Source organism: Crocodylus siamensis, chromosome 3, assembly GCF_052110815.1.
Source record: "Crocodylus siamensis isolate JL-2025a chromosome 3, ASM5211081v1, whole genome shotgun sequence".
Classification (NCBI taxonomy): Eukaryota; Metazoa; Chordata; order Crocodylia; family Crocodylidae; genus Crocodylus; species Crocodylus siamensis.
Genome location: NC_143397.1, coordinates 111384520 through 111397269, shown reverse-complemented (window position 1 = coordinate 111397269; position 12750 = coordinate 111384520). Strand labels below are relative to the sequence as shown.

The 12750-nt window shown below is 46.1% G+C and overlaps 1 protein-coding gene across 2 annotated transcripts in view; it reads right to left on the bottom strand.

Moving 5' to 3' along the window:
- The window catches only part of TDRD7 (tudor domain containing 7), a 104499-nt gene that overhangs the window by 4618 nt on the left and 87131 nt on the right, over positions 1–12750 (bottom strand). For both annotated transcript variants that reach the window (XM_090038982.1, XM_090038983.1), the window contains exons 15-16: positions 3585–4084; positions 1286–1446 (exon numbers count right to left, since the gene is read on the bottom strand). In XM_090038982.1, the coding sequence (XP_089895108.1) occupies positions 1286–1446; positions 3585–4084 (661 nt within the window). The remainder of the gene's footprint in view (positions 1–1285; positions 1447–3584; positions 4085–12750) is intronic.

Sequence of the window (12750 nt, the reverse complement as noted above, 5' to 3'; positions counted from 1 at the left end):
ATATGCACTGAACTTATGCTCTGTTACAGGTTTAAACCAGTTTCTGATCACTTAAACCAGTCTGTGTAACTTCTATCCCTAACTCAAGAGCATCCTTTGCCACATGACAGCAGATCAGCAGAGACCTGGGTCTAGGACCTGACACTCAAACTTCTGTACATCTCCTCACTCCCCAGAAATCCCCAACACATGCCAGGTATAGCTGAAAGATCTGTGCCACTGCTCTAAAGGAAGGGGAGGAGAAAAGCAGTAACTATAATTAAAGCAGACAGGCAAGTAAGAAAATTGCATGAAGATGGCATGGAGTTGGAAGTGGAAGGAGACAGGAGAAAATGTGGCAGGAAAAAACAGCAACTTAACTTTAATATATTTGATTTGACCTATAAACCTTATGTAACTTAATTCTTTGACACAACAATTTGAATACTCTTAAATTGGTAGAAAGAACAGAAAGACTACAACAGCTTTCCCTATTTTTCTTCTCCCCCTTCAGATATACTGTTAGCTACTCTGGACTCTAACCAACTGCGGGAAACTGAAAATTAAAATGAAACAAAACCCTCATCATGGGGTACAGACAGAAACACTCCCCCCTCCCACAACACACCATCATGTCTATTGATTTAAAAACAGATGGGGAGGGTGACTGACTACAAGGCAAACTGATTTGCTGCAACTATTTCAAACATGTCCGCTTTATCCTTTTGTAAGGGAAGTAATTTGGAAGCTGTTTCATTGAGTAAACTTAAGACAGTTCAGCTTCTGAAGTTCTTCTACTGCCACGTGCTGAGGCAGAATGGACAACCAGACTGGTTAAGGAAACAAGAGATCTATTTTTATGCACCTCATGAAAAAGGCAGAGGACAGCTTCAAAAGGTTAGATTTTAAAACATTGTGGAAGAGTGAAATAGTTTTCATAGTAATCTGGAACTTCATAGCATAGTCTTCAAGTTTACACGAAGAACTGTGTTTAGAGCTCTGAAAGTTGTTTATTTCCTTTCTTCCCTCCCCAAGGAGAAAGCACTTAGGAAGCTACTATTCAATTTAATTTACATTGTATTTTTCTCAGAAGCCAGGCAGTATTAGTTAAGATGACATGGCTTTTTGCAACAAGGATACAGATATTTTGATGACAAGTAAATGGAAGTCCCATTTTCACTTCATTATATGGCAAATTGACAAAATTCTTGTTCTGAAAAAAGCTACTTGTGTCATTCTCCACCTAGTGATTTCCACAAAGATTTTTTAACAATACTCTCACAAATTGCAAATATTTGCAACCTACCTGCAAGCTGGGCTGTTACAGCTTGAAATGGTAGTTTTCTGAACGTGTCTACTAGAGGCTGTACTTTCCTGATGCTGACCACCTCATGTTTGCCATAGTCCAGTTCATAAACCGATACTAGCCCATTTGTCAGAATTCCTTTTATCAGCACCCTGTACCACCTTAATAGTATTTAAGACACAAAGTGGGAGGGGAGGAAGGGGGAAGAAGGAAAGGAGGAGAGAAAAAGGCTGTTAATTCATACACTGCGAATACTATTAGAAAAAGCTTTAAGATTATTTAGGGTGCGTCAAGCGAGGCATGGTAGGATGGAGAATCAGAGGCGACTAAAAAATTTGTCATAAATTACTTTTGCTTGATATTTTGTACAAAATAAGTACAAGTTCAGCACTGAAAAGAAGTGTGGGACTCAGTTTTCAAAAACTGAGGAGGAAAGAAAAAGTGTTATTCAAATTTTGGTAGTGTTGGAGTGATGATGTAACCATGATGGTCCTCCAGGATTTATGAAAGGCAAAGATTTTTTGAGGGTACATTTTTATTGTATCAACCACATGGTTGGAATAAAGTTAGATAAGCTTGCATGCAAAATATTATCTAACTTTATCCCAACCATGTAGCTGGTCTAATAATAAATAAGAAACCACCTCCAAAAAATCCTTAGTTCTTTCAAATTTTGAGTTGCCCAACTTCTTTAGGCAGAAAGGGTGAAAGGGGGAAAAGTATCACAGAAAGTGTGTGTGTGGGGGCATATTTTGCCATCTTTACTTCCATGCAATGCTGAAATAGGCGAGAGAGGAAACCCTATCAACCAAAACAATTAAAATATTGAAAATAAATTTGTTCTCAGTTTTCCAGAAAGAAAAGAGTAGCTGCAAGTGAAATTCTTTTTGACTGGAAATTAATTTTTCATACAGTAAAAATTCACTAGAAAATGTGTCTGGCTCTAGAAATTGACACCACCACACCAGACTTAGAATCTTATGTAATTATTAAGCAGGATATTACCAATGCACATATTTTTAAGGAGCTATTTAGAGGACAACGGAGAGGCTTTACAGATTGTTACAATAAGCAATTCCCTGAGCACAAGGAAACTTCAAAAGCACTATGGGGTGCAGGGGTAGGAGATGTACCCATATTAGATATAATCTTTAAAAAATGTGGAATTAAAGCTTTATAATTAGTAAAGAAAAATGGACACTGATACCATGTCAAAACTGAGATGACAGGTAAAACTGTTTAAAATATTTAAATGTCTAAGTTGCATTATTTAAAAAATGATTTGATCTAAGTCTCACTGAAGTGCAATAAGATATAGGTAACATTTTTAAAAGAACTTGATATCCGAGGCAAATAAATCATGAAGACCCCTAAAAAATGAAGGCAAACAGTTTGATGTTGTAGGAAAAGGTGAAATTAAAATAGCTGAAGAAACAAGTCAAGATTACTATTTTAATTGATTAAAAAAAATCAACTTATGAAGAACCCAGGCATTTCTTTAAAAAAAAATTCACCTACCTTTTAAATACTTGGAACAATACTATATATTTTGTCAACAATACTGTTCTGGGTGGCAAGAGACTGATACAGATGAGTAGAAAAAGTCATTTAACAAAAAGAGCAGTGTTAAAAAAAAAAATCTCAGAATAATAACTAATAATTATGTAAGGTGGCTGGTGCTTGATTGACAAGTCCTAAACACTCCATTAGCCAGATCTGGGACATCAGGGGGCAGTGGTATAACTGGGACGGAGAGGGCATGAGGGGGCAGCAGGAAATGGAGCACCATCCCAGATGCCAATGAAGTGGGGGCACCAAAATGGCACCCCATACCTGGGGAGTCTGCATCCTGACTGCAGCGGCAATCAAGGCAGGCAAGCCACAGTGTGGCAGCAGCAGCAGCAGCAGCAGCAAGGGACTTTTCTAAGACCCTGGAGCAGGTATGTGTCTCATCTATTATCTTCCTCTCCTCTGGAGCTCAGCAACATCCTTAGGTCAGTGTTGCAGCCCATCACCTGGAAAGCAGAGTCTACCATCTTACTTTTTCCCTGACCTCCTGGATATGGATGGTAAATCTGCTACTTTGTTAGTAATGTGTGACACATACTTTTCTCAAGGAACTGGAATGAGGCCAAACATTAAGAGAGACTGGCATTCCTAATTCAATAAAATCAAGCTTCATTCGCCAACATTTTAAGTGAATGTCTCTATTGTCTCAGCAGAATCAAGTCCTTTAAGTAGCACTGTAAGCAAAGCATGCTTTGAAGGAGTAGTGAATTATTATGAAAACAACACTTACTTATTTTCCACTTTAGCTGCATAGAGTTTGTTTTTCTGAACAGTCACAGGTCTCCCTTCTGCCATGCTATAATATAGAATCATTTCTTCCATAAGGACTTCTAGGTTATGTAGTTCTTGCCAAGGCTGGACAACAAAGTGACCAGGGTGGCAGGCAACTGAAACATATACATCCATGTGTTCCCCAGGCTTCGATAAAGGTAGAGGAGGGGGCATACAAATGGTAGACACCTCACTGCTAGGTTCTAGAACAGTCTTGACCGATTCAACAATGCATTTCTTGAGACTCATACTCATCAACTCTGAAGCAGGGAGATCATCACTTTTTCCCTTTAAAGAGCCAACTCCACTGGGAGCAGCACTTAAGAAAACATCTTTCTGATGCTTCCACAAGTCAGCATTAGTGATCTGCCGATTGATACTACGATCTGGATCTGGGAAGTTCTTGGGAGTGAACAAATAAATGTGTGCAATTCTCTTCCAGTCATCCAGCTTAACAACCTATAATAGAAAGAATAATGTAAACGCTAGCTTTTCTTCTGTAAAAAGCTTTTATCTTTTATGTACAACTGAATATGTTTTTTAATAGCTAAAACAGTTAGTTAATAGACATCAACAGCTAAAGAAAAGGGTTTAGACAGATGCTTTACGGCAGTGCAATGAGTGAAAGGATGATAGCAATCTCTATAATGGTGTCAGATTACCCTGGAAAAAGAAAGAAAACTATCCAGGTGGTACTTTCTATCTTTCTACTTCCATGCCACGATAGCAGTTTGTTCAAAGGATATATACCTGCTCCCATACCATCTAGTGGCAAGTTGTGGTAATAGCACCTACACTACCAATAGTCCTTGTTCATTTGTCCACTCTAGATCACTCTAAACAAAAATCAGTGAAGTTACACTGGTATGTACATCTCCCCAGGCCTCAATGCCTTCAAAATCTGTCAGTAAATACTTACTAAGTTAAAGAGCAAAGTTAGCAAACAGTAATTTATAGTGGCTAAAAACAGCTAACTGCTAAATATGGAAGAGAAGGATTAAGGTTTCTTCTATTTCACACATAACATAGGAGTTCAACCTCTGTAGTCTGCATGAAAGATGCATCTGCCTCATTTCTTAACATAACCCCTAAGTTAAGGATTTTCAAGTAAGCCTGTTACTTTTCTAACTGATTTTAAAAAATGGCCTTAAAGTTCAGATTTGAATCTGAATGTTCAGTTCCTATTATACCTTCCACAGACTGCAAAAAAGGAGAAATCTGAATGCAATGTTTTAGGATATCTAATGCTAAATTTTGTTAGCTATAAAAGCAGTATTGATCATAACTGTATCATGCAACAGTTAAACCAGAACACATGGTTTATATTGGCTGCATTTCTCCTCCAACATGATACATTTTAGGTGAATAGATGGTTCCCAGAACCACCCATCCTAACCTTTAAAGAAGCACTGAACCTTGCCAACCTCATCACCAAAAGCAAGCTTCTTACAGCCCAAAACACACCAAATGGATCCAGACCACGCCATAACAAGAAACGTAAAACCTGCCAACATATCTCCACCGCCCCCACAATAACTACACTCCACAACAGAACCATCACCATTCCTGATTCTTGTATTACATTTATGCAGGTATAAGTGCATCTCATCCAGTGTACCAAATGCCCTGATGGAAAACATGCATAAGTCAAACAACAACTAAGTACCAGAATAAACATACGCCAAAAATCTATTAAAGACAAGAATACCCAGTTACCTGTGGGGGCACATTTCTCACAAGAAAGCCATTCTCCTTCCAAATTTCTCAGTTCTAATTCTCAAAGGGAATTTACAAAACACCTTTCACAGATGAGCCTATGAACTTCACTTCATCAACCTACTGGATACAAAAAATCATGGGCTAAATATAGACACTAGATTTATGACACATTATAACCTAACATCCATGGGTGATGCGTGGGGGGGCACATGCCCCCTGAGATTGACCACTGCTGCCGCTGGTGGCAGCAGCTTCTGCAGGTGGTTGCTGTTTGCCACATCCCCCCCTTCCCTCCCGCTGGGTTCTGCAGGTGGTTGCTGCTCGCCATCCCACCACTGACATGCATAAACTGTGCCCCCAGTCTTAGCAAGCACCAGTCACCCATGCCAACAACATCTGACACCCCAGGTAACCTCTCTACCATTTACCAGCTATATTCTTATCACCAGGTCCACATTCCCCTCCCCACCCAACCTGTCTCACCCATTGACTGCCTCAATTTGCATGTTCACTGACTGGTTCTCTCACATGCATACTGGCCTCTGGCTTCTTTACTATTCCATCTAGGAAAAGCAGATCAACTGCAGACTCTCAGCCTGACAAAGGGTATGTGTACTCAAAACTTGCAAAAAAAAAAAAAAAAAGAATTTATCCTACTATTTTAGTTGGTTGGATAAAAGGTTTCATAGATTTCATAGACATTAGGGCTGAAAGGGACCTTGGAAGATGGAGTCCAGCCTCCCTGCCCAAAGGGCAGGAAGTCAGCTGGGGTCATAGGATCCCAGCAAGATAAGCATCCAATTTACTCTTGAAGGTGTTCAAGGTAGGTGCTTGAACCACCTCCAATGGCAGGCTGTTCCAGACCTTGGGGGCTCGGACAGTAAAGAAATTCTTCCTTAGTCCAGCCTGAAACGGTCTTGCAGTAGTTTATGACCATTCAACCTCGTCATCCCTTGGGGCGCTCTGGTGAACACATGTTCCCCCAGACACTGGTGGTCACCCCTGATAAACTTATAGATTCATAGATGCTAGGGTCGGAAGGGACCTCAATAGATCATCGAGTCCGACCCCCTGCATAAGCAGGAAAGAGTGCTGGGCCTACATTACCCCAGCTAGATACACATCCAACCTTCTCTTGAATACCCCCAGGGTAGGGGAGAGCACCACCTCCCTTGGGAGCCCGTTCCAGACCTTGGCCACTCGAACTGTGAAGAAGTTCCTCCTAATATCCAATCTAAATCTGCTCTCCTCTAGCTTGTGGCCATTATTTCTTGTAACCCCCGGGGGCGCCTTGGTGAATAAATACTCACCAATTCCCTTCTGTGCCCCCCTGACGAACTTATAGGCAGCCACCAGGTCGCCTCTCAACCTTCTCTTGCGGAGGCTGAAAAGGTCCAGTTTCTCTAGTCTCTCCTCGTAGGGCTTGGCCTGCAGGCCCTTAACCATACGAGTGGCCCTTCTCTGGACCCTCTCCAGGTTATCCGCATCCTTCTTGAAGTGCGGCGCCCAGAATTGCACGCAGTACTCTAGCTGCAGTCTGACCAGCGCCCGATAGAGGGGAAGTATCACCTCCTTGGACCTATTTGTCATGCATCTGCTGATGCACGATAAAGTGCCATTGGCTTTTCTGATGGTTTCGTCACACTGCCGACTCATGTTCATCTTGGAGTCCACTAGGACTCCAAGATCCCTTTCCACTTCCGTGCCACCCAGCAGGTCATTTCCTAGGCTGTAGGTGTGCTGGACATTTTTCCTCCCTAGATGCAGCACTTTGCATTTCTCCTTGTTGAACTGCATTCTGTTGTTTTCTGCCCACTTGTCTAACCTGTCCAGGTCTGCTTGCAGCTGTTCCCTGCCCTCCGGCGTGTCCACTTCGCCCCATAGCTTAGTGTCATCTGCAAACTTGGACAGAGTACATTTCACCCCCTCGTCCAAGTCGCTGATGAAGACATTAAAGAGTATCGGTCCAAGCACCGAGCCCTGCGGGACCCCACTGCCCACACTCTTCCAGGTCGAAACCGACCCATCCACCACAACTCTCTGGGTGCGACCCTCCAGCCAATTCTCCACCCACCGGACTGTGCAGTTATCCAAGTCACAGCCCCTTAACTTGTTCACCAGTATGGGGTGGGATACCGTATCAAAGGCCTTCCTGAAGTCCAAGTATACGACATCCACCCCTCCTCCTGCGTCGAGGCGTTTTGTGACCTGGTCATAAAAAGAGACTAGATTGGTCAGGCACGATCTACCTGCCACGAACCCATGCTGGTTTCCCCCCAGCATAATTTGTCCTGCCGGGCTCTTATAGGTGGCCATCAGATCACTCCTGAGCCTGCGCTCTTCCAGGCTAAAGAGCCCAATGGCTCTCAGCCTGTCTTCGTAAGGTCTTTTTTCCTGACCTCTGATCATGCGTGTGGTTCTTCTCTGGACCCTCTCAAGCTTCTCCACATCCTTTTTGAATTGAGGAGCCCAAAACTGGACACAGTACTCCAGCTGCGGCCTCACCAAGGCCAAGTACAAGGGGAGAATGACGTCCCGGGATTTGCTTGAGAAGCATCTATGGATGCAAGCCAGCGCTTTGCTTGCTTTACTAGCAGGAGCATCGCATTGCACGTTCATGTTCATCTTGTGGTCAATGATGACCCCCAAGTCTCTTTCTTCTGTAGTGCTAGCCAGCGTAGCACTGCCGGGCCTATAAGGATGCTGCAGGTTTTTCTTCCCAAGGTGGAGAACCTTGCATTTTTTGGTGTTAAACACCATCAGGTTCTCATCTGCCCATTTGCTGAGCCTGTCCAGGTCAGCCTGGATCACCCCCCTATCTTCTGGCGTGGATGCTTTGCCCCAAAGTTTGGTGTCATCGGCGAACTTGGGCAGTCCGTTTCTGACTCCAATGTCCATATCATTAATGAAGATGTTGAACAATATGGGTCCAAGGACAGAGCCTTGGGGGACCCCACTGGTCACAGGACACCATGATGATTGACTTCCGTCAATTACTACCATCTGGGTCTGACCACAGAGCCAATTTCCCAGCCAGTGGATCGTGGTGGACCCAAGGCCACAATTGGCCAGTTTGGCCAAGAGGAGATCATGGGATACCAGTTCAAAGGCTTTTCTGAAGTCAAGATATATGACATCAATCTCTTCTCCCTTGTCCAGCTGATAGGTCACCTGGTCGTAGAAGGAAATGAGATTGGTCAAGCACAAGACCTACCCACATCAAACCCATGCTGGCTATCCCTTAGGATGTTGGCGTCAGCCAGTCCATTAAGGATGGCCTCTTTAATAAACTTTTCTAAGATCTTCCCCAGGATAGAAGTCAGGCTGATGGGCCTATAGTTAGCTGGATCCACTTTCCTCCCTTTCTTGAAGATCGGCACCACACTGGCCTTCTTCCAGTCTTTGGGCACTACACCAGAGTGTCAGGAGTTTTCAAAGATCCGTGCCAGGGGCTGGGCTATGATGCTCACCAGCTCCTTGAGTACCCTGTGGTGTAGATTGTCAAGGCCGGCTGACTTGAAGGTATCCAGCTTCTCAAGGTGTTCCTTCACGAGGTCAACATTTATGGAGGGCAGGGGATCTCCCTCACCCGGACCACCCTGTCCCATGGCGGGCATGGGCGTCCCACGGGACTGTTGAAAGACCGACACAAAGTACCCATTTAATAGGTTGCTTTTTTCCACGAGCTGTCCCATCTGGTTCAGCAGGGGTCCAATGTTGCCCTTGCTTTTCCTCCAGCTCCCCACATATCTGAAAAAGGATTTTTTATTGTCCTTGATGCTCGAAGCTAGTTGGAGTTCAGTTGCAGCCTTGGCTTTCCTGGTTTGCTCCCTGCAGGATCAGACAAGTGCAGAATAATTCTCGTTGGAGGTGAATCCCATTCTCCATCCTTTGTAGGACTTTCTTTTTAGCCTCAGGAGGTCTGTTAGGTCCCTGGAGAGCCGGAGGGGGGGCCTGCTGTGCCCTCTTGCTGCCTTTCCTCCAAGATGGAACAGACTCTAGCTTGTGCATCGAGGATCGCTCCCTTGAGGGCCAACCACTCTTCTTGGACTTCCCTCTCCCTGGGGTCATGGTTCCATAGGGCCTCACTGACAAGCCTCCTGAGCTTGTCAAAGTTGGCTTTCCTGAAGTCAAGGACTTCCATGTTGCTGACTGACTTGCCAGCTTTACAGTGGATGGTGAAGGTGATCAGCTCGTGGTCACTGTCACCCAGCTTCCCATCAATCACTAGGTTGCCGATTAGGTCATCCCCAGTAACCAGTACCAGGTCGAGTAGTGCTTTACTTCTAGTTGGCCCATAGACTTCTTGAGTCAGGTAGAGGTCATCCACACACGATAGGAAGCTTTGAAACCGCTCGGATTTTGCTGAGTGATCCTCCCACGAGATGTCCGGGTAACTGAAGTCACCCATGACAACCATGGTCCTGGAGTATGCAGCCTCAGCCAATTCCTGGGCGAACTCCTGGTCAAGCTGTTGACTTTGGGTGGGAGGTCTGTAGTAGACTCCTACCGTTGTGTCCCCTGTGCCGTGTTCCCCACGGATTTTAACCCAGAGGGTCTCCAGTCGTCCACCCTGGTCGCCAACATCAGCTTGCAGGGACGCACAGCTTTTCTTAACATAGAGAGCTACACCCCTGCCCCTTTTATCTACATGATTCCTCCTGTACAGGGTATAGCCATCTATACCCATGGTCCAGTCATGGGCGAAGTCCCACCAGGTCTCTGTTATCCCTATGACATCATAATTATTTGCATTAAGCAGGAGGACGAGCTCCTCCTGCTTATTCCCCAGGCTCCTGGCATTTGTGTACAGGGAGGCAAGTGTCCCCTTGGGGGTTCTTGCCTTGGCCACAGATTGTACCAGGGCTGGAGCACGGGTGGGCTCCCTTAAGTGCCCTGGCCTGCTGGCTTTGCAAGGGTTGCTCAGCGGGCCAGCAGTGGCAGTAGTCCCCAGCAGGCTTAGTTTAAAGCCCAGTGGAGCAGGTCAGCCAGTCTGGCCGAGAAGAGCCTCCTTCCCAGCAGAGAGAGGTGGAGGCCATCTCTTCGCAGCAGTTCGCTGCCTCTCTAGCCAAAGAGCGGGCTGTGGTCATGGAAGCCAAGGTCTTCCTGATGACACCAGCACCACAGTCTTTGGTTAACTACATGGATCCTCCTCTCCCTCTCAGCCCATAGCGCGAGACTGGGAGGATCAAAGAGAACACAACCTGTGCCCCCAGATGCTTTAGCCCCGCTCCCAAATCCCTGTAGTGCCTCATGACCCAGCTGGGAGTGCGCGGTCCAAGCCGTGTCATTGGTGCCCACATGAATAAGGAGCATGGGATAGTAGTCTGTGGGCTGAAGGAGCTTAGGGATCCTCTCCGCAATGTCTCAGATGCAGGTCCCTGGGAAGCAGTAGACTTCCCAGGCTAAGGGGTCAGGGTGGCAGATTACCCCCTCAGGATGGAGTCTCTCACAACAAACACCTTAAATCTATGAAATCTGTTGGTGTATGTAGAGGTGCTGGTACCCCTTCTTGTGGTTAAAATAATGTTATGATGCCCCCTGATATTAGTGTGGTTATGTCTCTATAGAGAAGTGAAAAACATAATTGCCTTTGCTTTTCATTTTTGCATTAGGGAAGTTATAGGTATACAAAACCCTTAACTGATTTACAATGCGGTGTCAGTGTGTTATATATATAAATATTATTGATGACATCACCATATTTACTGGTTTATGTTAATAGATTTCATAGACACTAGGGCTGGAAGAAACTTAGCAAGATCATCAGGTCCAGCCCCTTGCCCAAAGGGCAAGAAGTCAACAGGGGTCAAATGATCCCAGCAAGATAGGCATCCAAGTGTTTTTTTTAAAAGTATCCACAGTATTTTTTTTCCCCGACTTCCCACATATCTGAAGATGGACTTTTTATTTTCCCTGATTTGTGTGGTCAGTTTGAGCTCAGTTTCAGCCTTGGCTTTCCTAGTTCACTCCCTGCAGGTGTGGACCAGTGCTGAATACTCCTCCTTAGTGGTGTTTCCCCATCTTCCATCCTTTATAAGCTTCTTTTTTTTTTTTTGTGCAGGAGGTCTGAGTTCCCTATTAAGCCAAGTGGGTTGCCCAGCCCTTTTACAACTTTTTCTGTGGGCTGGAATAGACTTCCTTTGTGCTTCACAAATCGTGTCCAAGGTTCCCTCCAAGGTGCGTGCATGTGCAGCCGTGCACAATTTAAAATCTTGCTGCATGCTAACTTATTAATGCTGTGCACCCGCCCGAGGAGGTTCTGGGCAGCGGCTTCCCAGAGAGGAGCTGGATGCGGAGTGTGGTGGAGGTACTGGGGCCAGTGTGGGCCACTTACCAGAGATAAGCTCAGGCAGCGGCTCCTCCCCAAAGCACAGTGGGGGCAGAGTGCCTCCTCACTCCCCAAGGTGAGGCAGGGACAGAGGCTGGGGCTCAGGGCTGGCGCTGGGGAACAGCTCCACTCCCCAGCCCCAACAGCATGTGCCTCCTCACTCCCCAAGGCAAGGCAAGGCAAGGCGGGGCAGGGGCTGGCTCCGGCTCCAGGGCACTGTTCCACCAGCTTCATGGAACTGCTCTGCCAGCTCCAAGGAACTGCTCCGCTCCCCAGCCCCGATGCTATGTGCCTCCTTGCTTCCCAAGGTGAGGTTGGGGCTGGGGTTGGGGGTGGGGGCTGGTGCAAGCTCTGGCTGCAGCCTGCAGCAGTGGCAGTTGCCCTGCCTGGAAGCTGCGCACACTGGTTAGTGCCAGGGCCCTACCACTGGTGAGTGTGGCAGCATATCACACTGTCCTGGGAGAAATGGGCTGGGCTCAGCCCCATATGGAGTGTAGCACTCCCTTTGGGCTCCAGGCCCCTGGCATTGTTCCACATGTTGTCCAGGTTTCCTAGGGTCCGCAGCCCAGGCAAGGCTCCTCTCCATCCATCCCAGTCCCCTGGGGTCCCTGGCCCCAGACAAGGCTGATCACCCTCCACTACAGTCCCAGGGTCCCTGACCCTTATAGGACTCATGCAGGGTGCCCCCTCAGGCACCTGTGGTTTCCAAAGCAGTGCGCACTGAAAGGTGGGACAGAAGCAGCACACGCAAAGACTGAAGTGATGCGCTCACAGACTGCTACACCTTAGAGGGAACACTGATCATGTCCTTGAGGAACAACCACTTGTCATGGTCACCCCTTCCTATCGGATTGTGGCTTCTCAGGGCCTCAACAACTAGCCTCCTGTGCTTGTGAAAGTTGGCTTTCCTAAAGTTGAAGACTTCTGTGTTACTGACTGACTTGCCAGCTTAGCTGTGAGTAGAGAAAGTGATTTACTTGTGGTCACTGTCTCCCAGCTTCCCTTCAATTCTCAGGTTGCTCACTAGATCCTCCCCTTTTGCCAGTACTAGGTCCAGCAGTGACTCACCTCTTGT